The sequence below is a fragment of the Oncorhynchus keta genome, chromosome 20 (genome assembly GCF_023373465.1).
Source record: "Oncorhynchus keta strain PuntledgeMale-10-30-2019 chromosome 20, Oket_V2, whole genome shotgun sequence".
NCBI classification, from domain to species: domain Eukaryota; kingdom Metazoa; phylum Chordata; class Actinopteri; order Salmoniformes; family Salmonidae; genus Oncorhynchus; species Oncorhynchus keta.
Genome location: NC_068440.1, coordinates 23,267,242 through 23,295,144, shown reverse-complemented (window position 1 = coordinate 23,295,144; position 27,903 = coordinate 23,267,242). Strand labels below are relative to the sequence as shown.

At 43.7% G+C, this 27,903-nt stretch overlaps 1 protein-coding gene across 2 annotated transcripts; it reads right to left on the bottom strand.

The window, feature by feature from the left end:
* Positions 1-352: 352 nt before the first annotated feature.
* smarcc1b (SWI/SNF related, matrix associated, actin dependent regulator of chromatin, subfamily c, member 1b) lies at positions 353-23,593 on the bottom strand. 2 transcript variants are annotated; one of them, XM_035757490.2, is made up of 26 exons: positions 23,314-23,592; positions 22,593-22,712; positions 14,021-14,106; positions 13,691-13,865; positions 13,435-13,504; positions 13,182-13,254; positions 12,228-12,303; positions 12,008-12,133; positions 11,766-11,851; positions 11,521-11,642; positions 11,376-11,435; positions 11,241-11,278; positions 11,007-11,119; positions 10,676-10,747; positions 10,446-10,559; positions 10,202-10,355; positions 9,691-9,861; positions 7,533-7,791; positions 7,373-7,447; positions 5,644-5,699; positions 5,400-5,532; positions 5,172-5,317; positions 3,384-3,518; positions 3,107-3,236; positions 2,936-3,022; positions 353-655 (listed from the first exon to the last, which is right to left on the bottom strand). In XM_035757490.2, the coding sequence occupies exons 1-26, from the start codon at positions 23,488-23,490 to the stop codon at positions 570-572; spliced, it is 2,940 nt and encodes a 979-aa protein (XP_035613383.1). In that variant the 5' UTR covers positions 23,491-23,592; the 3' UTR covers positions 353-569. The 2 variants fall into 2 exon arrangements, with proteins under 2 accessions (XP_035613383.1, XP_052328411.1); XM_052472451.1 differs by lacking the exon at positions 353-655 and adding an exon at positions 1,003-2,864 and having other exon boundaries at positions 23,314-23,593.
* Between the last annotated feature and the right edge of the window lie 4,310 nt (positions 23,594-27,903).

Below are 27,903 nucleotides of genomic sequence, written 5' to 3'. Positions count from 1 at the left end.
TTTCTGGAATTTTCCAAGCTGTTTAAAGGCACTGTCAACTTAGTGTATGTAAACTTCTGACCCACTGGAATTGTGATACAGTGAAATAATCTGTCTAAACAACCTATAATACTTTTCCTCTAAAACACTCACCATCAGACTCAAGATGACGACTGATATTCTCCCAAATCAGCCACTAGTACTGTTTCAGCTAGTTAGAGTATGGTGCAATATTTCTTTCATACTTGGTCAGTATCCAGTACTGTATCTGTGTGATGTCAATGTCCTGTAAAATAGAGTATCATGTCCAACATCATTGAACTCTGAACACACACACACACACACACACTAAAAAAGGACACGTACACAGATCGATAGTTTGATATAAAACACAATGATTTGCGTATACTCTTCAGCACTGGTCAATAAAGCATACAGCAAGTGTGTGTAACAATGGTTAAATGACATCAAAATGACAGTCACATGAGGACCTGTCCAATGTGAAGATTAGATTCCTTGGCTGTTTCTTACTGTGGATCCAAAATATGTACTGTGTGTATTCATAAGGTGACTGGGGTCAAGGTGTGGTCTCATGTTTCTGCTCCCCGGCTGTGTATGGCTGTGCTTGGAGGACCAGGCTGGGTCGGAGCTATCCCATCAGGCTGTGGTGGTGGGTCTGACAGAAGAGAAGAAGAAACTACATGAGCGGGCACGTTCCAGCGGATCAGTTTCATGCAGTTAGTTACCAGCGTTGGTCACCACCTTTTAAAAAGTGGGAGGCATCATATCAACTGCATGAACTACGTCAAATCCATGTGCTCAAAGGCCATTGCTTGCATTGTGGAAGGCGCTATAGTCAATTAAGGTGTTTTTGATTGACCACGCGAATGTGACCAAAGCCATGACTGAAACAGGAACCAACTTTGCTGAGATTTAAAAAGACAGTGGATACAAATGAATGTGATATTTGAAACCTTTCTAACCAATGAATTGTACAAATGTTTTCAGTTCGTGAGTGTGTGATACAGGTAGTAGAGACAAGTTTATTTTGATCTTATTAATAAGAAACTTTAATAAAACAATGGCAGCTATGTTGATTTGGGGCTTCCTGTTGGAAAACAACAATGACCAACTTTTGGCTGTGGCAGATACACCTCCCCAAACGTCAACTTCCGTCAACATACAGAGCATTCGGAAAGTATCCAGACCCCGTCCCCTTTCCACATTGTGTTGCGTTACAGCCTTTATTCTAAAAATCGATTAAAAACACTTTTTTCAAACAATATCCCATAATGACAAAGCAAAAACAGGTTTTTAGAAATTGTAGCAATTTTTAAAAACAAATAAAACACAGAAATACCTCATGTAAATAAGTCCAAACACACCAAGACAAAGCCACTCACCCCTCAGGAAACTAAAAAGCTTTGGCATGGGTCCTGCGATCCTCAAAATGTTCTACAGCTACAACATTGAGAGCATTGGTTGCATCACTGCCTGGTACGGCAATTGCTCGGCCTCCAACCACAAGGCACTCTAGAGGGTAGTGCGTACAGCCCAGTACATCACTCGAGCAAAGCTGCCTGCCATCCAGGACCTCTACACCAGGCGGTGTCAGCTGAAGGCCCTAGAATTTGTCAAAGACCCCAGCCACCCCAGTCATAGACTGTTCTCTCTACTACCGCATGGCAAGCGGTACCGGAGTGCCAAGTCTAGGACAAAAAGGCTTCTCATCAGTTTTACCCCCAAGCCATAAGACTCCTGAACAGGTAACCAAACGGCTACTCGGACTATTTGCATTGTGTGCCCCCCCCCCAACCCCTCTTTTATGCTGCTGCTACTCTCTGTTCATCATATATGCAGTCACTTTAACTATACATTCATGTACATACTACCTAAATTGGCCGGACCAACCAGTGCTCCCGCACATTGGCTAACTGGGCTATCTGCATTGTGTCCCACCACCCGCCAACCCCTCTTTACGCTACTGCTACTCTCTGTTCATCATATATGTATAGTCACTTTAACCATATCTACATGTACATACTACCTCAATAAGCCTGACTAATAGGTGTCTGTATATAGCTTTTCTACTCTTTTTTCAAAATGTCTTTTTACTGTTGTTTTATTTCTTTACTTACCCACACACACACACACCTTTTTTCCCCCACACCATTGGTTAGAGCCTGTAAGTAAGCATTTCACTGTTGTATTCGGCACACGTAACAAATCAAATTTTATTTGATTTGAGTATTCCCGAACCTTTGCTCTGAGACTCGAAATTGAGCTCAGGTGCATTCTGTTTCCATTGACCATCCCCGAGATGTTTTTACAAATTGATTGAAGTTCACCTGTGGTATATTGAATTGTTTGGACATTATTTGGAAAGGCACACAGCTGTCTATATAACATCCTGACAGTTAACAGTGCATGTCAAAGCCATGAGGTTGAAGGAATTGTCCATAGAGCTCCGAGACAGGATTGTGTCGATAAATATCTGGGGAAGGGTACAAAAACATTTGTGCAGCATTGTATGTCCCCAAGAACACAGTGACCTCAATCATTCTTAACTGGAAGAAGTTTGAAACCACCAAGACTCTTCCTAGAGCTGGCCACACGGCCAAGCTGAGCAATCGGGGGAGAAGGGCCTTGGTCAGGGAGGTGACCAAGAACCCGATGGTCACTGACAGAGCTCCAGAGATCCTCTGTGGAGATGGCAGAACATTCCAGAAGGACAACAATCTCTGCAGCACTCCACCAATCAGGCCTTGATGGTAGAGTGGCCTTACGGTAGCAACTCCTCAGTAAAAGTCACATAACAGCCCGCTTGGAGTTTGCCAAAAGGCACCTAAAGGACTCTCAGACCATGAGAAACAAGATTCTCTGGTCTGATGAAACCAATATTGAAATCTGGCCGGAATGCCAAGTCATTTTTTGTGACTGGGGTGAGGGTACTCACACATGCCGTTTGGAGCTCCAGGGTGTCGGGGGGCCATGGTGAGAGAGTTTCCCCCAGTAGGCATCATCTGGCTGGGCATGGACTGGCCTAAAGGAGAGGTGAGAGATGGATGTTACATATTTACCATGACATTCGCACACACAACATGTGTGTTTGCGTGCATGTACAGACCTGTGTGTTGTTGTGGAGTGTATGGTGCTTGCTGCTCTCTCTGCTGTAGAATCTTCATCTCTGCATGTTTCAGCTGCTCAGAGTGGAAACTCTGTCGCTCTGACAACAGCTGCTGACGCTGTTGCTCCAACTACACACACAGTGAGAGAGGAGCAGGGAAAGAGGGACACAGATAAATGTTACATTAATAAGGAACCATTATGAAATACCCAAAGTCATGTTCAGTAGCTCCCCCAAACTAGAGCCCAATTGGCTAGATGTAGATCTGTATACTCACAGCCTCTTTCTCTCGGTCCATGATGGTCTCCAGCTCCTCAAAGTGTCTCAGTTTGATCTCCAGCTTCTTCATCTGAGTCTCCACCAGCAGAGCCACCAGAGACTTGATCTTCCTCTCCTCTACTGCTGCTAGGTGCTAGAGAGAGAGGGCAAGAGAGAGAATTACTGTATCTATTTGCTGTACACAAAATACAAAACAGTTATTTCCATCACAGACTGACCAGGTAAATCCAGGTGAAAGCAATCATCCCTTATTGATATCACTTGTTAACCTCTTAAAGCCAGTGTCCTGGCTAAATTCCCAATCTGACCCTCAAACCATCACGGTCACCTAATAATCCCCAGTTAACAATTGGCTCATTCACCCCCCCTCTCCCCTGTAACTATTCCCCAGGTCATTGCTGCAAATGAGAATGTGTTCTCAGTCAACTTACCTGGTAAAACAATGGATAAAACAAAAAAACAAAAAGCTAGGGGGCAGAATTTTCGCTTTTGGATAAATAGCGTGCCCAATTTCAACTTCCTGCTACTCATGCCAAGAATATAAGATATGCATATTATTCATATATTTGGATAGAAAACTCTGAAGTTTCTAAAACTGTTTGAATCATGAGTATGAGCATAACAGAACTTATGTAGCAGGCAAAACCCAGAGGACTAACGGATCAGATTTTTTTTTGCCCCCCCTCCCATCCCTATATTGTCTTTGCCATTGGAAATTTAATAGGAACTTTCAGTTCCTACCACTTCTGTAACGGATGTGAAACGGCTAGCTTAGTTAGTGGTGGTGCGCGCTAAATAGCGTTTCAATCGGTGACGTCACTTCCTCTGGGACCTTGAAGTAGTAGTTCCCCTTGCTCTGCAAGGGCCGCGGCTTTTGTGGAGCAATGGGTAACGATGCTTCGTGGGTGACTGTTGTTGATGTGTGCAGAGGGTCCCTGGTTCATGCCCGGGTATGGGCGAGGGGACGGTCTAAAGTTATACTGTTACACTTCCACACAATGTCGCCAGTGTCAGGAATATGGCTGAGGTTACTTCTTTGTCTTAACAGGAAGTAGGCCAACTCTGAACAGGGGACACATTTGTGAGTTGCACAAGACGTGAAGAGCAGAGCTTTTTTCTTTTAGTTCATGTATTGAATAAAGATTGCCCCGTCTACAATTTGATCAATTATTAACATTTAAAAACACCTAACGTTGTATTACAAAAGTAGTTTGAAATAGTTTGACAGAGTTTATAGGCAACTTTTGAAATATTTTGTAGTGATGTTGCGTTTTTCAAAGCTGTTTTTTTTATGGATCAAATGCGCTTTATAAATTGACTTTTTCGACATATATGGACAGAATTAATCGTACAAAAGGACCAATTGTGATGTTTATGGGACATATTGGAGCTCGTCAAGCTCGTCAAAGGGAATTTATATTTTATTTCAGCGTTGTGTAGCGCCTGCTACGCTAGCCCCTTTGTTTACTGCTGGTGAGGATGGCTGCAGGCTATCAGATAATAGCTTCATATGCTTTCGCCGAAAAGCATTTTAAAAATCTGACATGTTGGCTGGATTCACAACGAGTGTAGCTTTAATTGAGTATCTTACATGTGTGATTTAATGAAAGTTTGAATTTTATAGCATTTTATTTGAATCTGGCTCTCTGCATTTCCCCTGGAAATTGGCCAGTTGAGACGCTAGCGTCTCCCCTATCCTCATTAATGGGCAGTTGACAGGGATTGGCTGATGGGTGGGGTAAGTGAGCAGCGATAGGGTGGTTTGAGGGTTGTGGGCGGGGCTTACCTTGGCCTTAGTAGCAGCGGCGCCTAGAGCAGCAGCTGCTGCCGTGGTAACGGTCCCATCTACCAACTCCAGCTCTGCTAGTCTCCTCCCTTCATCCTGCTCTACTTCCCTCCATCGTCCTGCAATCTCCTCCTTCTCCCCTCGGTCTAAAAGGGAGAAGGAGATCATCTAGAACTTACATCATTACACACCATCTTGTCTGTAAAAATATAAATTAGACACACACACCTGACTCGCGGTTCCCTCCGCTATCGCAGTCTCTCTCCTCTGTGACTGTCATTTCAGCATTCTCTCTCTTAACTCGTTCTCCCTCCACTAATCTCTCTCCTCCACTGGGCTCTAGAACAGTCTGTCTATCCGCCTGGAACACACACACACAATCATCACCCACTGACAATCAGATTCTCAGAAACACCAGAGTGTAAATTCCTGTCTCACTTCCTCTGACCCCACAGGTCACTTCTAGTCTCACCTGCAGAGACTGCTGGGAGCCAGAGTCAGTCTCCATCTTCTCACCATCCATCACATCTACAGGGAAGGAGAGGGAGGGATAGAGTTTATTTAACTAGGCAAGTCAGTTAAGAACAAATTCTCATTTACAATGACGGCCTAGAGAGAGAAAGTGTGATGAAAGGATTCTCTACTGCAGTGTTTGAGGGTTGAGGAGTGTGTGTAATATATACAGTACCAGTCAAAAGTTTGGAGACACCTAATCATTCCAGGGTTTTTTCTTTATTTGTACTATTTTCTACATTGCACAATAATAGTGAAGATATCAATACTACGAAATAACACATTGGAAGGAATCATGTAGTAACCAAAAATGTTTTTAAAAAATCAAAATATATTTGATATTCTTCAAAGTAGCCAACCTTTGCAAACTCTTGGCATTCTCTCAACCAGCTTCATGAGGTAGTCACCCCAGAATGCATTTCAATTTACAGGTGTGCCTTGTTAAAAGTTCATTTGTGGAATTTCTTTCCTTCTTAATGCGTTTGAGCCAATCAGTTGTTTTGTGACAAGGTAGGAGGTATACAGAAGGCGGCCCTATTTGGTTAAAGACCAAGTTCATATTATAGCAAGAACCGCTCAAATAAGCAAAGAGAAACAACAGTCCATCATTACATGAAGGTCAGTCAATCCGGAAAACGTGTGCAGTCGCAAAAACCATCAAAAGCTATGATGAAACTGGCTCTCATGAGGACCACCACAGGAAAGGAAGACCCAGAGTTACATCTGCTGCAGAGGATACGTGCATTAGTTACCAGCCTCAGAAATTGCAGCCCAAATAAATGCTTCAGAGTTCAAGTAAGAGATACATCAACATCAACTGTACAGAGGATACTGTGTGAATCAGGCCTTCATGGTCAAATTGCTGCAAGGAAACCACTACTGAAGGACACCAGTAAGAAGAGACTTGCTTGGGCCAAAAAACACGAGCAATGGACATTAGACCTTGTGGAAATCTGTCACTTGGTCTGATGAGTCCAAATTTGAGATTTTTGGTTCCCACTGACGGACTTTGTGAGACGCAGAGTAGGCGAACGGATGATCTCTGCATGTGTGGTTCCCACCGTAAAACATGGAGGTGTGATGGTGTGGGGATGCTTTGCTGGTGACACTGTCAGTGATCTATTTAGAATTCAAGGCACACTTAACCAGCATGGCTACCACAGCATTCTGCAGTGACATGCCATCCCATCTGGTTTGCTCTTAGTGGGAATATCATTTGTTTTTCAACAGGACAATGACTCAACACACCTCCAGGCTGTGTAAGGGCTATTTGATCAAGGAGAGTGCTGCATCAGATGACCTGGCCTCCACAATCACTCAACCTCAACCCAATTGAGATGGTTTGGGATAAGTTGGACCGCAGAGTGAAGGAAAAACAGCCAACAAGTGCTCAGCATATGTGGGAAGTCCTTGAAGACTTGTTGGAAAAGTGTTCCAGGTGAAGCTGGTAGAGAGAATGCCAAGAGTGTGCAAATCTGTCATCAAGGCAAAGGGTGGCTAATCTCAAATATAAAATATATTTGATTTGTTTAACACTTTTGTGGTTACTACATGATTCCATGTGGGTTATTTCATAGTTTTGATGTCTTCAATGTAGAAAATAGTCAAATTAAGAAAAACCCGTCAATGAGTTGGTGTGTCCAAACGTTTGACTGGTTCTGTATATCTGCCGTGTTTCAGACTCCTACCTGCCTTCTCAGCCTCATTGAGTGCAGGGAACTCCAGAACCTTGTCAGCTTCCTCACGCACACGACAAAACTCCTCTACAGAGAGACAGAGACCGGGTTAACACAAACACTCTCTCTCACACACACACACACACACACACACACACACACACACATGTACCCAAAGCAGCCTTGGCGGCGGCGGAGGCAACTCGGGGATCAACCACCGACGCCAAGAACGCCACAGTGCTCATCACCGGATTCTCTGATTGGCTGAAAGGAACGGGCTGGTAGGCCAATGGGCCAAGAGAGGAGGCGGAGTCCTCCAGATACGGGTCTTCTATTGGCAGGCGCAGGAAGTGGAGGATGCACTCGTCCTGGGTACGAGACCCCACGTGTTCTGACACCTTGTTCCAGTCGTCTCTATAGACCTCTAACGCCTGGGATGGAGGGGGAGAGAGAGAAGAGAGATAGGGGAAGAAGAGAAATAGGATGGTAATAAGAGATAGGCATGAGGGAGAAATTAAGGTTATTGGCCAGATAACTAATACAAATATAAGTACCAAAACAATGTTTTCAAGCATAGGTTTACAGTACAGCAATTCATCAGTTGCTGTTATGTTGTGTTGCTACCATGCTGTGTTGTTGTCTTAGGTCTCTCTTTATGTAGTCTTCTCTCTTGTCGTGATGTGTTTTGTCCTATATTTATATTGTATTTATTTATTTATTTTAATCCCAGACCCCCCGTCCCCGCAGGAGGCCTTTTGGTAGGCCGTCATTGTAAATAAGAATTTGTTCTTAACTGGCTTGCCTAGTTAAATAAATAATAAAATAGAGGTAGTGGAAACAACATTATCTGCATCATCATCATCATTATTGTCCAGCTCCTTAACTACCCTGAGTCAATCCCTACCAGTTTGCAACCTTTGCGGCGAATCAGTACTGTGTCTGTGCAGTCAACTAGTATAATTATTGTTTGTGAAGTAAATATGGTGGTTCTCATTAAGGATCTGGTCTTCTGAGATACAGGCAAGTACACAGCAAACCAAATAACTATACAATTAAACAACTAAAGGAAATACAATATTTAAAAACCAATCAGTCAAATGATCATATGGTTGGTTGCTTGAGACGAATGAGTTGTCTACAGGAACTGTTCTTTTTTCACATATATGTTTGCAGTTTAATTTTATGGGTGATCTTCTCCATTAAACACATTTCTTTCACTCTACAAGTCCATTCTTCCATAGTAGGAATGTCCTTATTTAACCAATGTGCTGTAATACATTTCTTTGAAGCAGACAAGAGTATATTTAATAGGTTTTGAAACCGTTCAGGGATAACTAACTATGGCACGCTTTGGATTCTTTTCCAGGAAACATTTAAATACATTGTTTACAGAGACAAAAACACCATTCCAGAATTTCATTATTCTATGACAAAATCAAAAAACGATGTAGGTCGACAATTCCCCACATTTTCTCCAGCATTCATTGGTTGTTTCTGGTCTTCTCCATTCTGTCTGGAGTTAGAATGTACCTACTAATGATATTCCATTGATACTCTTTCCATATGAATGAGTGTGTAATAATAATCACATTCAGATTCCCATTTGCACTTAGTTTGCATAGTATTATTCTATGTCATGACAGCAATAGATTGTTATAGCTGTGTTATTGGTTCACTACCAGTTGTCCTTTTACGAGTATTGATTAGGTGTTTTTCTATGGGTGGTGTATAGACTTGGGGTACAAATGAAGTAATGATCACCTTTGAAAACCTGAATCTAGTGATAATGGGGCGAAGTCAGTAAGATATACAATACCAGTTAGGGGTGATGAGCCATAGGCTGATGGAGACTACATGGTACTTCCTCCTAATCTGGAGCAGATGATTGGACTACAGGTTCTTACTGTTGATCTTCTTTCCCAGAAAAGGTACTATTTGTACTATTTTCAAGCCATCTAGATGAATGTTGAATCCAAGTAATCATTAGTTGTGATCGTGTAACCCAGTAGCACCACGTAAAGTTTGGTAACCCTAGGTCACCTGATTCCTTGGCAGTTGGAGTGTTTTGTACCTCACCCTCGGTTTTTTACATTGCCAAAGAAACATTAAAATTAGACAGTCTAATTGTTGAATAATGGATTCTGGGACCAGAATAGGTAGTGTCTGAAAGAGGAAAATATCTTTCTGATATGACAGTGTTGTAGTACTCGAGTCAGACTTGACCCGGAATCAAGTCACAATTTTCGAGACTCGACCAGTGATGACTCCGACCAGTGACTTGACTACATCACTGAGTAGAGGGAAGATGAACTGAGAGATGATTGGCTCACCTCCAACAGTAGGAGGGTCTCCTGTTCTGTCCAATCCCTCCCTGAACTGGCTCCTTTACTCTTGGGGTGTTTCCTGGCATACAGGTCTGTTCTGAGGCCAAAGTTCTGAGAGTCTGAGGGCTTCTCTACACTTCTCTCAGGGAAGAACAACATCTGCTGGGAGGACGACACCTGGACAGGGAGAGAGTGAGGGATGGAGGGGAAGAGAGAGAGGGATGGAGAGGGAAAGATTTGAGAGGATCAAAACAAGCATACAGGCTGTCAATTTGTACCTCAATTTCACTGTTAGTGTTCGATTATATATACACATTTATTTATTTTCTTTTTACCTTTATTTAACTAGGCAAGTCAGTAAAGAACAAATTGTGCGCTGCCCTATGGGACTCCAAATCACAGATGTGATATAGCCTGGATTTGAACCATGGACTGTAATGACGCCTCTTGCACGGAGATGCAGTGCCTTAGACCGCTGCGCCAATCAGGAGCCAAAAAACACAAGTGTGTGTGTTACCTGTAGTGGTCTGTGCTGCAGCGGGGCAAGTCCTGAGGGTGTATCAGCCAGTGTGTTGAAGTGAGGGGTGGGAGGGGGTCCCATAGGGAGAGGTCTGCTTTCTGCATCCACCTGGTAGTTCACTAACCCCCACTGCTCCAACAACGCATGGACCCTACACACAGTTACAATACACACACAGTTACAATAAACACTGTTACACAACACACACACAGTAAGTGTTAGTTAAAACTTCATAGCACACCTCATGACGGCGCAGACGTCTCCTGTCAGGTTCCGTCTGCAGGAGGTGGAGCTGAGGTACTCCTGGGGGTTCAGCCGGTACGAGTCAATCATGAAGTTACGATATGCCAGGTATCTACACACACACACACATTGTGTTCATTATGTCTCTGAAGGGGTACAATCATGTCTGAAGAAAACAGCAGGGGCCCAAGCACTGAACCCTGAGCAACACCTGAAATTGTTACTCACATCTCTGGAGATTTGGACTTGTTCTGTCCGTTAAAGAACTCTGGAAGAGCTCGTTTCTCGATCTGGTGAATACTGGAACATGTACACAAAGTTTGGATAAAAACAGACAACACTCATTTTGAATATACAGTGGGGCAAAAAAGTATTTAGTCAGCCACCAATTGTGAAAGTTCTCCCACTTAAAAAGATGAGGCCTGTAATTTTCATCATAGGTACACTTCAAATATGACAGACAAAATGAGAAAAAAAATTCAGAAAATCACATTGTAGGATTTTTTATGAATTTATTTGCAAATTATGGTGGAGACAACTATAACTGGTGTGTACTCACCAGTTATAGTTGAACCAGGCGGTGTAGGATGGGACGATGATGTGGTGAGTTTGTTCTGTGATGTTGTCTTCTCCATCTGACAGACGCAGCCCCTCTCTGCCCTCCTCATCCTCCTGCACACACACACATACAGTACATAATTGGTATATCGGTGTGTAGGGTACAGACACACTAAATTCCTCATCAAAATTAGATAATTCGATAAAATTCTTGCAGTTCTAATTGAATTGTTACCCTTCCACCAGGAAGCAGAGAGTCATCCTCAATTTCATCTGAAGAAAAGAGGGACGAGTGGAGAATGAGTTATAACCACACACACACACACACACACACACAAACACACAAACACACGCCCTCTCTCTCACTCACCCAGGTCGGTCATCATCCCTCCTTTGACAGGAGTGTTCTCACTGTCCTTCTTTGGGTTCACTGTAGACAGAGAGACACAACAAGTAAACATCTGTCTGTGTGTGTGTGTGTCTTTGTCTGTGTGTCTGTGTGTGTACACGTGTACCATTCTTAGGCAGTATAATTTCTTCCATATTAGGGACAGGTGTTGGATCCTCCATATCTTTAGTCAGATCCTCCTCTACGTCTTCCTCTTCCTCCTTTGGCCCACGCCTCTTAAACCCGCCACTAGGGAGGGAAGGCAGGGTTATAGAGAGAGGGCCAATAGGTAGAGAATAGGGGTTAAAAGGAACAAATACAAAAATTCCATCAAGATTGAGCTAGGGGTGGAAGAAGAGACAGAAACCTCACCTCTTCTTTCCTCCTTTCTTTTTGCCATCGGAAGAGGGAGGAGAGGGGGAGCGTCTTCTCTTCTTCAGTGGAGTAAACTTACGGTCCTGGTGGAGGAAGAGAGGGGGGAGAGACAAGTGATGGTAGACATACCAACTAAGAATGTGCTCACACAGGCATGTTAAAAAAAGACAGTGGAGGGAGAGCAACACACACACAAGCACACAACTAGCCCAGAGCCACAGGATCTCACACACACACACCTGTTGGTCTGTGACGTGGACTCTCCGGCGGAGGATGAGAGGAACGTTTCTGTCATCTACCAGGTAGTCTTCTTCATTCATCCACTCATTATACACCTCCGTATCCAACACCCAGCCTGCATGCACCTGTACACACACACACACGTATTCATCACATGTGAGAAATAGTCATAGAACTGTGTGTGTGTGTGTGTGTGTGTGTGTGTGTGTATTTTCTTACCCTCCAAGGTCTGTGTGTGTGTGGAGGTTCCTGCACCTCTCCCTCTACTTCACTGGTGGACAGCCAGCTATCGTAGCTACAGGAAACAAACAGTCATACACATGATTATGGAGGGTGTGTGTTCGTGTGTTAGGGTTGAAAATGTTTCCGGTATTTTACAACATGTTCAATCCTGAGAATAAATCACTTCTCTCACATGTAACCCAGTATTTTCCACCAACCCGGAAGTGTCATTCAAAAGCATTTTAAGGCATATAAATAGGCATATGTCTAGATTAGATTTTTATTTTTTAGGGATCCCCATTAGCTGTTGCCAGCAGCTACTCTTCCTGGGGGCCAAACACATTAAGGCACTTATATGATGTACTGTTTTATACGTAATGTGACATTATTACACCACTACATATCCACAATACAAAATGTTCAATATCACCATACAACAATATCACAATGTGTGCATATGCATGTGTCTGTAAATTATTTTATTTGATCCCTTTGCTGTTTTTTGTGAATATGTTGCGTGCTAAATGCTAACGCTAAATGCTAAGCTAGCTATCACCACTCTTACACAAATTATTGATTTTCTCTGGTTCTAAAGCATTATTATTTCATTTCATTTGCGATTTTTAGAAATCGCTAACGTTGCGTTATGGTAATGAGCTTGAGGCTGTAGTAACGCGACCGCATGCGGGGTGGGGTGGACTATGAGGTTAAAGCAACGATATTCGAGTGAGGCTGTTTTAAAACTCTGCAGCTGTAATTAAAAAAATTATAATCTTTACAATTAAAATATAAAGTTGCCCCGAAAGCCATGCTTTCATATAAATAATCTATTATAGTTCACCGGTTTCTCACAGTTATTTAACCCCGGAAAAGGGAGTGGTATTGGTGGTAAATCCTGGTAAATCTCGGTAACTGGGTTCCCACCATTCAACCCTAGTGTGTGTGTGTTACCTGTCAGGGTGCCTGCCCCAGTGCACCAACACATAGTTGTCCTTCCGCATAACAGGGCGCACCCACTCCCAATCTAGAAATAAGGACACACAAACACACACCAACGGTCAAAAACTAAGAACAGAACTCACAAAATTACTTAAAAATGTGAATTTGGATCAAAGCTGCCAACAGGCTATGACCCACAAAGATCCTATTAAATTAGTTACAATATGTAATTCTATGCAATGACCCCACACACACACACACTGACCTTGGTCTGTGACAGCTGGACGGGGGTAGATGTGGTGAGAGGCTTGGGTTCTGTCCTCAGTCAACGAACCCTGACACAGACAAAGAACTACATTACCCATCAGTTGAGACAAAGAACTACATTTCCCAACAGAGATAACAGCCCAAGAGAGAAAACAACAGCACCCATGGCAAAATTACATAAATCTTCCTTCCTCCCCCTGCTCTCCATCTATCTTCCCTTCTTGCTGCCCTCCCTCCCTCACCTTCTCCCTCACCTGGTGTTTGGTGATGATGTCAGCCAGTCTGCTGTTCAGGTTCTGATCCACCTCCTGGTCCACATACACGACAGGCCTCGACAGACAGCTATTCTGGACCAGGGTCTTCTCCAGAGTAGTAAACATCTCTACGTTTCGGTCCGTCCTGGAGGAGTTCTGTAGGTCAAACCTTCTCCTGGGGGAGGAAGAGTACCCATGCAGGTTACCAAGCAGGCCCCGAAACAGGACGTTGCCAAAGGTGTCACTCACCAACCCTGTCAGAGGGAGGAGATAGGAGACAGGGGATGGGGGCTAGGAGGTAAGTGATAGGGGATAAGATCTGTCACTCACCAGCCCTGATCAGTCTTGAACTTGTATGCAGTGCCAAGGATGTGGCAAAGCCCGCCTCCTGGGCGCAGGTCCAGAAAGCACTGAGACTAGAGAGGAGTACACACATAAAAATACCAATAATGGCGCCGGAGATGGGTGCTGTTTTACAGGCTCCGAACCAATTGTTCTATTTTGTGTGGTTTTTTCGCGTTATTTGTAACTTCTTTTGCACATAATGTTTCTGCCATAGTCCCTTATGACTGAAAATAGCTTCTGTACATCAGAACAGTGATTACTCCCCTTTAATACAGACGCAAAGGATTTACTCCAGATACCCGACAAGGCCCAAATCCCCGTCATTCGTGTGAAGAGAAGACGCAGATACAGTGGACGCAGGTCCGGGTGCCTTGTGAGAAGTTGTCGGCGAGTGAGTAACCCTCCTCTACCATTTGTCCTATTGGCCAACGTGCAATAATTGGAGAATAAACTGAAGGAGCTCCGTTCAAGACTATCCTACCAACGGGACATTAACAACTGTAATTTCTTATGTTTCACAGAGACGTGGCTGAACGACGACATGGACAATATACAACTGGCTGAGTTTTCCGTGTACCGGCAAGACAAAACAGCTGCCACCGGTAAGACAAGGGGTGGTGGTCTGTGTATTTGTGAATAACAGCAGGTGCACAAAATGTAATATCAAGGAAGCCTCTAATTTTGTCCGCCTGAGGTAAAGTATCTTATGATAAGCTGTTGACCACGCTATTTACCAAGAGAGGTTTCATTTGTATTTTTCGTAGCTGTCTATTTACTACCTCCTCCCTCCTGAATCCCCCCCCCCTCCTCCCTCTCTGCAGATGACTTCGTCAACCATTTTGAAAAGAAGGTCGACGACATCCGATCCTCGTTTGCTAAGTCAAACGACACCGCTGGTTCTGCTCACACTGCCCTACCCTGTGCTCTGACCTCTTTCTCCCCTCTCTCTCCAGATGAAATCTCGCGTCTTGTGACGGCCGGCCGCCCAACAACCTGCCCGCTTGACCCTATCCCCTCCCCTCTTCTCCAGACCATTTCCGGAGACCTTCTCCCTTACCTCACCTCGCTCATCAACTCATTCCTGACCGCTGGCTACGTCCCTTCCGTCTTCAAGAGAGCGAGAGTTGCACCCCTTCTGAAAAAACCTACACTCGATCCCTCCGATGTCAACAACTACAGACCAGTATCCCTTCTTTCTTTTCTCTCCAAAACTCTTGAACGTGCCGTCCTTGGCCAGCTCTCCCGCTATCTCTCTCAGAATGACCTTCTTGATCCAAATCAGTCAGGTTTCAAGACTAGTCATTCAACTGAGACTGCTCTTCTCTGTATCACGGAGGCGCTCTGCACTGCTAAAGCTAACTCTCTCTCCTCTGCTCTCATCCTTCTAGACCTATCGGCTGCCTTCGATACTGTGAACCATCAGATCCTCCTCTCCACCCTCTCCGAGTTGGGCATCTCCGGCGCAGCCCACGCTTGGATTGCGTCCTACCTGACAGGCCGCTCCTACCAGGTGGCGTGGCGAGAATCTGTCTCCTCACCACGCGCTCTCACCACTGGTGTCCCCCAGGGCTCTGTTCTAGGCCCTCTCCTATTCTCGCTATACACCAAGTCACTTGGCTCTGTCATAACCTCACATGGTCTCTCCTATCATTGCTATGCAGACAACACACAATTAATCTTCTCCTTTCCCCCTTCTGATGACCAGGTGGCGAATCGCATCTCTGCATGTCTGGCAGACATATCAGTGTGGATGACGGATCACCACCTCAAGCTGAACCTCGGCAAGACGGAGCTGCTCTTCCTCCCGGGGAAGGACTGCCCGTTCCATGATCTCGCCATCACGGTTGACAACTCCATTGTGTCCTCCTCCCAGAGTGCTAAGAACCTTGGCGTGATCCTGGACAACACCCTGTCGTTCTCAACTAACATCAAGGCGGTGGCCCGTTCCTGTAGGTTCATGCTCTACAACATCCGCAGAGTACGACCCTGCCTCACACAGGAAGCGGCGCAGGTCCTAATCCTGGCACTTGTCATCTCCCGTCTGGATTACTGCAACTCGCTGTTGGCTGGGCTCCCTGCCTGTGCCATTAAACCCCTACAACTCATCCAGAACGCCGCAGCCCGTCTGGTGTTCAACCTTCCCAAGTTCTCTCACGTCACCCCGCTCCTCCGCTCTCTCCACTGGCTTCCAGTTGAAGCTCGCATCCGCTACAAGACCATGGTGCTTGCCTACGGAGCTGTGAGGGGAACCTCAGTACCTCCAGGCCCTGATCAGGCCCTACACCCAAACAAGGGCACTGCGTTCATCCACCTCTGGCCTGCTCGCCTCCCTACCACTGAGAAAGTACAGTTCCCGCTCAGCCCAGTCAAAACTGTTCGCTGCTCTGGCCCCCCAATGGTGGAACAAACTCCCTCACGACGCCAGGACAGCGGAGTCAATCACCACCTTCCGGAGACACCTGAAACCCCACCTCTTTAAGGAATACCTAGGATAGGATAAAGTAATCCTTCTCACCCCCCCCCCTTAAAAGATTTAGATGCACTATTGTAAAGTGGCTGTTCCACTGGATGTCATAAGGTGAATGCACCAATTTGTAAGTCGCTCTGGATAAGAGCGTCTGCTAAATGACTTAAATGTAAATGTACAAACCAATGCTGGCACTAAGACCACACTCAACGAGCTGTACAAAACCATAAGCAAACAATAAAATGCTAGTAGTTATTCAGGTAGGATTCAATTTTGGAACTTTATTTTTTTCATATTTATAATGATTTGTTTTATCCTTATTGTATATCATTGTTATTATTGTAAGCCTATTTATTAATCTAAACCAGTTCTTTAAATAAGCAAAACGTGTTTTGTTACATCGGTTGAGAAATTGTCACTGGCTAAATTAAGTCCGATTTGTCTTTTTAAATGTGTTATCCGTATTTAGTTTAAGGTTCTAAGTAGGCCTGTTGTAAAATAAATACCATTATTTGTTGGGTACGGTAGGCACAAGCCTTTCTAGGTAATTGCTGCAAAATGTGAAGTTTTAAACCAGTTCGCAAGTGTTTTTTGTTTCATTCTGTTCCAACTGTAATGTTGTGTTTGCCACAATATAATATCCTACTCGTGTTTTCCCTATAAGCAATGGCTTGACTTACTTTAGAAATGACGTGATCTTCCTGTCCGGGTTGGCAACCCCCCTTGGGTTGTGCCGTGGGGGAGATCTTCGTGGGCTATACTCAGCCGTGTCTCAAGATGGTAAGTTGGTGGTTGAAGATATCCCTCTAGTGGTGTGGGGGCTGTGCTTTGGCAAAGTGGGTGGGGTTATATCCTGCCTGTTTGGCCCTGTCCGGGTGTATCGTCAGGCAGGGCCACAGTGTCTCCTGACCCCTCCTGGCTCAGCCTCCAGTATTTATGCTGCAGTAGTTTATGTATTTATGCTGCAGTAGTTTATGTGTCGGGGGGCTAGGGTCAGTCTGTCACAGCTGGAGTATTTCTCCTGTCTTATCCGGTGTCCTGTGTGAATGTAAGTATGCTCTCTCTAATTCTCTCTCTCTCGGAGGACCTGAGCCCCAGGACCATGCCTCAGGACTACCTGGCCTGATGACTCCTTGCTGTCCCCAGTCCACCTGGCCGTGCTGCTGCTCCAGTTTCAACTGTTCTGCCTGCGGCTATGGAACCCTGACCTGTTCCCCGGACGTGCTACCTGTCCCAGACCTGTTGTTTTCAACTTTCTAGAGACAGCAGGAGCAGTAGAGATACTCTGAATGATCGGCTATGAAAAGCCAACTGACATATACTCCTGATGGGCTGACCTGTTGCACCTTTGACAACCACTGTGATTAATATTATTTGACCCTGCTGGTCATCTATGAACATCATGGCCATGTTCTGTTATAATCTCCACCCGGCACAGCCAGAAGAGGACTGGCCACCCCTCATAGCCTGGTTCCTCTCTAGGTTTCTTCCTAGGTTCTGGCCTTTCTAGGGAGTTTATCCTAGCCGCCGTGCTTCTACACCTGCATTGCTTGCTGTTTTGGGTTTTAGGCTGGGTTTCTGTACAGCACTTTGAGATATCAGCTGATGTAAGAAGGGATTTATGAATACATTTGATATGATACACAGTTGAAGTCAGAAGTTTACATACACTTTGGTTGGAGTCATTAAAACTCGTTTTTCAACCACTCCACAAATTGATTGTTAACAAACAATAGTTTTGGCAAGTCGGTTAGGACATCTACTCTGTGCATGACAAGTAATTTTTCCAACAATTGTTTACAGACAGATTATTTCACTTATAATTCACTGCATCAAAAATCTATTGGGTCAGAAGTTTATATACACTAAGTTGACTGTGCCTTTAACAGCTTGGAAAATTCCAGAAAATTATGTCATGGCTTTAGAAGCTTCTGATAGGCTAATTGACATAATTTGAGTCAATTGGAGGTGTACCTGTGGATGTATTTCAAGGCCTACCTTCAAACTCAGTGCCTCTTTTCTTGAAATCATGGGAAATCAAAAGAAATCAGCCAAGACCCCAGAAAAAAAATGTAGACCTCCACAAGTCTGGTTCATCCTTGGGAGCAATTTCCAAATGCCTGAAGGTACCACGTTCATCTGTACAAACAATAGTACTCAAGTATAAACACCATGGGACCAAGCAGCCCTCATGCCGCTCAGGAAGGAGACGTGTTCTGTCTCCTAGAGATGAACATACTTTGGTGTGAAAAGTGCAAATCAATCCCAGAACAACTGCAAAGGACCTTGTACCTGTTTCCTCCAGCATCTTCACAAAAGTATCTATATCCACAGAAAAACAAGTCCTATGTCAACATAACCTGAAAGGCTGCTCAGCAAGGAAGAAGCCACTGCTCCAAAACAGTCATAAAAAAGCAAGACTACGGTTTGCAACTGCACCTTTGGGGACAAAGATCGTACTTTTAGGATAAATGTCCTCTGGTCTGATGAAACAAAAATAGAACTGTTTGGCCATAATGACCATTGTTATGTTTAGAGGAAAAAGGGGGAGGCTTGCAGGCCGAAGAACACCATCCCAACGGAGATGCACGGGGTGGCAGCATCACATTGTGAGGGTGTTTTGCTGTAGGAGGGACTGGTGCACTTCACAAAATAGATGGTATCATGAGGAAAGGAAAATTATGTGGATATATTGAAGCAACATCTCAAGACAGTCAGGAAATTAAAGCTTGGTCGCAAATGGGTCTTACAAATGGACAATGACCCCAAGCATACATCCAAAGTAGTGACAAAATGGCTTAAGGACAACAAAGTCAAGGTATTGGAGTGGCCATCACAAAGCCCTGACATCAATCCTATAGAAAATGTGTGGGCAGAACTGAAAAAGCATGTGGGAGCAAGGATATACAAACCTGACTCAGCTACACCAACTCTGTCAGGAGGAATGGGCCAAAATTCACCCAACTTATTGTGGGAAGCTTGTGGAAGGCTACCCGAAACATTTGACCCAAGTTAAACAATTTAAAGGCAATTCTACCAAATATTAAATTGAGTGCATGTAAACTTATGACCCATTGGGAATGTGATGAAATCAATAAAAGCTGAAATAAATCACTCTACTATTATTCTGACATAACACATTCTTAAAATAAAGTGGTGATCCTAACTGACCTAAGACAGGGAATTTTTACTAGGATTAAATATCAGGAATTGTGAAAAACTGAGTTTAAATGTACTTGGCTAAGGTGTATGTGAACTTCCGACTTCAACTGTACCCTAATAATGTTTGGAATCTTTTGTGAAGGTTTGTGGTGTGTCTATTAGCCCATTATGCTGCAGGCCTTTGATATGAAGATTGTACGCACTGGTGCTCCAACTGACTCCGACAGTTGAACTTGATGTGAGGAAGAATGTTTTAGGCCTACCAGAGTCAGTCCTATAATCTAACAATATAATGATTCATTTAAAAAATGTGGATTAAAAAAAATGTGAATTAGCCTCCTTCTGTACACCTATATCTGTATTGCAGATGCAGTAGCCTATCTGACAAGGGTAAAGAAATACATTTTGGTGTCATAACATGCCACCGGCATATCTCTCGCTCTCTCTCTGGGGCTAGGCCAAAGCTTCTTTTAGTTTTTATTTATTTAAAAATAAATAATAAAGATAAAATGAAGACAGTGGACACCTAAGCCTATAGACCTATGCATGCAATGCCCTGATGCATTTAGGTCTCAAATCACTGTGGAGGTGGATAATTATTGTTTTAGCAAAGTAAAAACCAATAGGCTAAAGTTTTGCACACATCGAAACAAGGAATATTTTTTAATTTTGTTATATTATAGGCTGTTTTTAAGGACACATCAATATGGCGCATTTGGCCAATATCCCTTGTTTATTGATGGAAAATGTTCATCTTGTCTTTCGTGTCATAAATAATCCTTGGTTCCTGCCTGTGCTTGGTAAATATATGAGGGGGCGACATGAAGACGCCCAGAATATGTTCTATAAGTTAAGACATCTCTTTCATATCGTCTGAGATCCCCAAGGATTGGAAAGCTGCCGCAGTCATCCCCCTCTTCAAAGGGGGAGACACCCTGGACCCAAACTGTTACAGACCTATATCCATCCTGCCCTGCCTATCTAAGGTCTTTGAAAGCCTACTCAACAAACAGATCACTACTGACCATCTCGAATCCCACTGTACCTTCTCCGCTGTGCAATCTGGTTTCCGAGCCGGTCACGGGTGCACCTCAGCCACGCTCAAGGTACTAAACGATATCATAACCGCCATCAATAAAAGACAGTACTGTGCAGCCGTCTTCATCGACCTGGCCAAGGTTTTCGACTCTGTCAATCACCATATTCTTATCGGCAGACTCAGTAGTATCGGTTTTTCTAATGACTGCCTTGCCTGATTCACCAACTACTTTGCAGACAGAGTTCAGTGTGTCAAATCGGAGGGCATGTTGTCCGGTCCTCTGGCAGTCTCTATGGGGGTGCCACAGGGTTCAATTCTCGGGCCGACTCTTTTCTCTGTATATATCAATGATGTTGCTCTTGCTGCGGACGATTCCCTGATCCACCTCTACGCAGACAACACCATTCTGTATACTTCTGGCCCTTCCTTGGACACTGTGCTATCGAACCTCCAAACAAGCTTCAATGCCATACAACACTCCTTCCATGGCCTCCAACTGCTCTTAAATGCTAGAAAAACCAAATGCATGCTTTTCAACCGTTCGCTGCCTGCACCTGCATGCCAGTCTAGCATCACCACCCTGGATGGTTCCGACCTAGAATATGTGGACATCTATAAATACCTAGATGTCTGGCTAGACTGTAAACTCTCCTTCCAGACTCATATCAAACATCTCCAATCTTTAATCAAATCTAGAGTCTGCTTTCTATTCCGCAAACAAAGCCTCCTTCACTCACGCCACCAAACTTACCTGAGTAAAACTGACTATCCTACCGATCCTCGACGATGTCATCTACAAAATAGCTTCCAATACTCCACTCAGCAAACTGGATGCAGTTTATCACAGTGCCATCCGTTTTGTTACTAAAGCACCTTATACCACCCACCACTGCGACCTGTATGCTCTAGTCGGCTGGTCCTCGCTACATATTCATCGCCAGACCCACTGGCTCCAGGTCATCCACAAGTCCATGCTAGGTAAAGCTCCGCCTTATCTCAGTTCACTGGTCACAATGGCAACACCCACCCGTACCACGCGCTCCAGCAGGTGTATCTGACTGATCATCCCTAAAGCCAACACCTCATTTAGCCGCCTTTCCTTCCAGTTCTCTGCTGCCTGTGACTAGAACGAATTGCAAATTTAAAAAAAAAAATATCACTTAAGTTGGAGACTTTTATCTCCCTCACCAACTTAAAACATTTGCTATCTAAGCAGCTAACCGATCGCTGCAGCTGTACATAGTCCATCGGTAAATAGCCCACCCAATTTACCTACCTCATCCCCATACTGTTTTTATTTATTTACTTCTCTGCTGTTTTGCACACCAGTATCTCTACCTGCACATGACCATCTGATCATTTATCACTCCAGTGTTAATCTGCTAAATTGTCATTATTCGCCTACCTCCTCATGCCTTTTGCACACAATGTATATAGACAATTTTTTTCTACTGTGTTATTGACTTGTTTATTGTTAGTGGTTAGAGTGTTGGACTAGTAACTGAAAGGTTGCAAGTTCGAATCCCCGAGCTGAAAAGGTACAAATCTGTCGTTCTGCCCCTGAACAGGCAGTTAACCCACTGTTCCTAGGCCGCCATTGAAAATAAGAATTTGTTCTTAACTGACTTGTCTAGTACTTGTCTGTTTAAGCAGTATATAACAGATCTAATGGGACCGCCTGAGGGAGCTCACTTCAGACCAGTACTTTATGCATCTAAGTTTGACTGTGACCTCTCCCGCTTGCTGTAAATAAAGAATGATTCATTTAAGATTGACTTCAGGTGTCCCTGGTGGTAATTTCCACGACACACACAATGCATATGTCCGGTAAATTAAAATCTTCCTGGTCACTTGTCCTTACAGAAACCCTAGTGTGTTTGTATACTCACAGGTAGTTTGGTGTGTGTGCGGATTTCAGCCCGTCTGCCGAACACTTCCTCCTGGAACTGAAGCATCTGAAGGGTGAGGGAGGCTAGAGCCTGGCAGGATGGAGAATCTGCCTGCACATACTTCGCACACAAACACACCATCAGTAATGCAGAAGGACATGCCTAACAGTAGGACATCTGGTATAGCTTGAGCATCGTGCTACATTGTACAGTCACTACTCTATGAAATACTGAGCACAAAACTAGCTATATAATGTTTTAACGGAGTCGAAGATAGCAGCCGTAGCAGCTGAAAACATACATACGTAGTTTCCTAGCAAGCTAGTTGCAATGTTACTGTTTGCAGATTATAAACAGTTGCTATTGTACATGAGTGGGGTCAATTCAGGAAGTACACTGAAATTCGAATTTGGTTTACTTTCTGAATTGAAATTGATCGCAACCCTGCTATTGTAACGCAGTTAGCTAGCTAATGTTAGCTGCTAGCTTACTTGCAATCTTGCTAGTTAGTTAGAAGTAGCTTCCAACCTCGGGCAGTTAGCTAGCTAAGGCATACAGCAAATGTATTTAATAACTTACTTTAGTTAGCTAGTTAAGTAGCGATAAATTGCTTAGCTTGCTAGCAGTATTCATCATGTCAACAATAGTTAGCCGCTATGCTAACTAGCCCATGATTACCAATGTAAATAGTTAGCCGCTACGCTAGTGTTAGCTCACGCACCTTTTTGTAGTGCTTTCCGATCCACTGTCGCACCGTCTCGAGCTGAACCAGGGAGTCGTGGCTCTCCCAGTACCTCGCGGACGGATTCCCGTCTTTTTTCCGCTGTGCCGTGGTGGTGTGTGGACTCTGGCTGGTCCCGGGAGTCCCGATGTTGGGTCCCCCTGACGTTGTCGCCATAATAACGGGTGGAGAACTAGCCCGCTCAAGAGCTGTTACAGCTGTAAATCAGCAGGGTTGCCAGGGGTAGAAAAACTGTTTTGCACAAGAACCACTTAAACCCGCCCACAAGGCCTGAAAACTTGCCGGAAAAAAAATATTTTTCGCAACAAGAGACGAGTTGACACATTTATCCAATAGGTGTCTCCATTATAACAATCTAAATACAGCAGGTAAAACAGCTTTACCGTGTTCTCTGCATTTTCTCCTTTGTTATTGGTTCATCACACCACATTTTTAATCTGAGCTATTGATAGTGAATGGTTAAAACGTGTTGTTATTTTTTTCTTCAGTTTGCTCTTTGGCTTATTTTATTCAATAAAACATGTAAATTCATGTGTGGCTGCAGGCAGGCAGCCAGATGCCTCAGTCATCCATCCCTTTGGAGCAAGATGGAAAGGAAAGAGAGAGATCCATCATCCATTACGTCCAGTAGGCTACATTAAGATAGTTTTACTCTACTATAAATCAATCAATCACTCACTAGAAAACGATTATAATTTGATATTCAGCTTTTGTTCAAGTCGGTCCGTTAGACGATGTTCACAGAAACTCCCAAATTATATTATGCTATAGAGACCTCTGATTATTGACTGTTAAGGGTTCCTACACATTTTTGACAGATGGAATTCCAAGACTTTAACCAAATTTCCATGACAACAATTGGTGGTGTCTATGTGGCCTATATGAAAAAGTCAGCATGAATGTGGAATTGACACTAGAAGGCTGCTGGTCTCTGATCCCATGTAAATCCTACGATCTCATGCCAAGACACTTAACCCCTCACAAAGTAAAATAGCTGCACTGTTAGGCTACTGCATAAAATACATATGATCAACCCTCCATCAGGAGAGCTACTGGGTGTGCCAGCTTTTGATTCAGCCCTGAAACACACCCAAGTCTGCCTATCAAGGTCATGTTGAGTAGCTGATGTTTGGGCTACAATGTGGTGTATTAGAGTGGGCTCGAACAAAAGCCTGCACATCCAGTAGCTCTCCTGGAGGATGGTTGGTCACCCTTAATATAAAATATCAACATTACAATCAAATACTTTCATGTCTTTATATAATTATTCCCTCATTCAATGAATCAGGGATAAAATGGATAAGGTAGGCTACTTCAGTTAAGTAAAGGTTAAATTCAAAGTAATTAATTCAAAGCAAGGTAACTAACTAAGACATGTTTATCTATAACCTTAAGGCTAACATATTAATGCTTTAGGGGAGATATATATGCACACCATGGAAGCTATTTGTCAATTGGACCATTTTTTAAATGTTTTATGTGTGAATTACATAGCCTACTGTTTTTAATAGAGGGGAATCCCAGCTTTCAAATAATGTGTCCGATGTATTTCTCAACAGTGCCAGTGGAAAGGCGACAACGTGTCAATTACAATAATGCTTAGTCCTATAGCTAAAACGTTAACTAGCAAGATAGTTGTAGCATGGCTTATTATGTTTTGAATTAGCTATTTAGTTAGTCTATCATTATTTTATAGGCTACCTGCTGATGAAATCTCTCTCCTCCAATTCCCCAAAAATTGGAGGTGCCAGAATGGCACCCTGGACAGCTCCAGCCCAAGCTCCAGTGTGACTTCAACTTTCTGGCCAATGCCAGCTAACCTGCTACATACAGGGCTCAAGACTAACTTTTTTCATCACTATCCAGAAGTGTAATTTAAGTGTAATTTAAATAGTCCCAAACTGAAGATGAACCATCCCAATTTCAAATATAGGGTTAGAGACCTGCTCCATGCTGTTTCATTACAATATATGTTCATATGGCAACATGGGTCTATTCCTGGACCTAGGTCATTCACACATTTAAAAGGTTAATAAGAGTAGACTATAACTGAAATGGATCAATTGGGCTGTCTGAGCCAGAAATTCACATGTAAAAAAATAAATAGCCTCTAAAAGGCCAACATTTAAATCGTATATTTAAATCTATTTTGCCAAAATGAAGCCTACATAAATAATTTGCCTACATGTAAAATTGTAGCCTGGGTTAAAGGCGCTGCTTGGTAATCTGACATCTGCCTTGGCTGTGCAGCATTTACGGTGATATGGCCTTTACAGAAATCAGGGCATTCATACCTCTTGAATTTCACAGAGCAGTGCAGAGCTGTTGTGAAGGAAGTGAGTTTGTGTTTATACAGGACCTTCCACCCTCACCTACCATCAACCAATCATGCCAATGCAGAGCTAAACAGAGCCCTCCACATTGTTAAAACATTGAGAGGTGCATTGCGATGCAGTATGGAGCTCAATTTGGCCTCTGAGTGCCTCTGGAGGTTCCGCAATTGCGTCATACCATCCACGTGGAGCCTCCAACCACATTTTAGATTCAAGCATGAATTGGCTCGAAAAGGCACAGATGCCTGCATTGGCCATGCAGCATTTACGGTGATATGGCCTCTGCAGAAGTCAGGGCATTCATACCTCTTGCACTTCACAGAGCAGTGCAGAGTTGTTCTCAAGGAAGTGATTTTGTGTTTATACAAGATCTCCCACCCTCACCTACAGTCAACCAATCATGTCAATACTGAGCTACACAGAGCCCTCAACATTGTTACACAATTTGGGAGGTGCATGGCACAGAGGTAAAGAGCTCAATTTGGCCTCTGCAAGCTGCCGGAGGCTCCGCAATTGCGTCACACTGTCCATTTTGAGCCTCCAACCACATTTTTGGATCAAGCATAAATGGGCTTTTGGGCTATATAAGCTATGTATATTTGCATCCTGGTCTCATATACTAGACGTAACATAGTAAAAGTAAATCAGTGACACTCAAATTAGTGTGATATTGTTATGTGTTGTGGTTACATAAGACAGATGTTTACTTAAGGCAAAAACTAAGGTCAGGGTGGGCGAATAGCACAAACATCTAGCAACGGTAAGGTTGTTAGTTTAAATCACATCAAGGACAACTTTAACATATTAGCAACTTTTCAACTACTTAGCATGTTAGCTAACTCTCTACTAACCCTAACCTTAACCCTTTAACCTAACTCCAAAACTTAACCCTAACCTTAACCCCAACCCATAGTGTAGCTAACGTTAGTTCCCCTGGGCGTCGAAGGCGTGGCAGCCCCCCACACCTCTTTGATTCAGATGGATTGGGTTAAATGCGGAAGATATATTTAAGTTGAAGGCATTCAGTTGTACAACTGACTAGGTATCCACCTTTCCTTTAGCCAGCTAGCTAACGTTAACCACCTAGCCACCTAGCTAGAATTCATAACACATCATTTTGCAAATTCCTAATAACATATCATACGAAATGGGTGCTGAATATCCACAAAGTAATACATATCATACGAAAAGTCCGCTGATTTACAGAAAGAATAATACGAAATGCTCTGATACCAGGTTGCAGCTGCGCACCTCACACGTCACCCACCTTTTAATCTGAGTGGAGACAGTCAGCATTCACAATCCTGGTGTTGTTTATTGCATCTGTAGATTTACCCTCTCTAAATTTCTAAGGGATAGTTTCACCTCTGTTACATGAAACCACTCTCATATGTGGTGCGCTTTTTAGAATGGTGTGTTCCCCTTAATTGTATTGAGGAACATTCGAGCATAGCCTACTGCCATGTGTGCATTGCTGCACTTATAATGTGAAGAAATAATAGTTTTTCAACATTTTAAGCATTCTGATCTATTGCATCAGGCTCATTGCTTTTTAACATTTGTTGATGTAAAGTATACCTTGTTGTATGAACGTTGCACAGGTGCTTGGTGGCACCTTAATTGGGGAGGACGGGCTCATGGTAATGTCTGGAGCGGAATCGGTGGAATGGTATCAAATTACTCCGGAGCTAGCCAGCTCCGTCAATCACTCCTGAGCTGCAGTCACCTATCCGGACCCGTTTTACTGCCTACGCGGAGCCCCACCGGGCCTTCACAACTGGACTGTCGACGTTATCTACCCGAAGGAGATCTGGCTGGCTCCTCCGTTGCGACGTTACCTGAACGCCCATCTGCGGCCTGCTAACCATTAGCTGTCTTACCGGCTGCTCTCAGAATAGACAATCGGACAATTTATTTATTTTTATTATTATTATGTTTCTTCTTGGGCCTCTATAACTATATCTATTGTTTTTATTTTATTTTTGTTGTTGTGTGATTTGGACTAATCCCCTCTACCACACGGAACCCCACTAATCTACTGACGGAACGCAAGAGGTGGCTAACAACAGACCTCCATCCTATGCTTGCTTGCTACCGATGTCCTGGCTAGCTGTCTAAATCGCCGTGACCCCCAAACCAACCACTCCACTCACTGGACTCTTTTGATCACTCGACTAAGGATGCCTCTCCTTAATGTCAATATGTCTTGTCCATTGCTGTTCTGGTTTGTGTTTAT

Bases quoted from the DNA above. Each gene is read 5' to 3' on its own strand.
- smarcc1b (XM_035757490.2), bottom strand. From the start codon at position 23,490: ATGGCGACAACGTCAGGGGGACCCAACATCGGGACTCCCGGGACCAGC. The intron at 12,134-12,227 runs GTAAGAAAATAC...GTGTGTGTACAG, and splicing joins ACACACACAGACCTTGGAGG to GTGCATGCAGGCTGGGTGTT. The intron at 7,792-9,690 runs GTGAGCCAATCA...CCTCCATCCCAG, and splicing joins AGACCCTCCTACTGTTGGAG to GCGTTAGAGGTCTATAGAGA.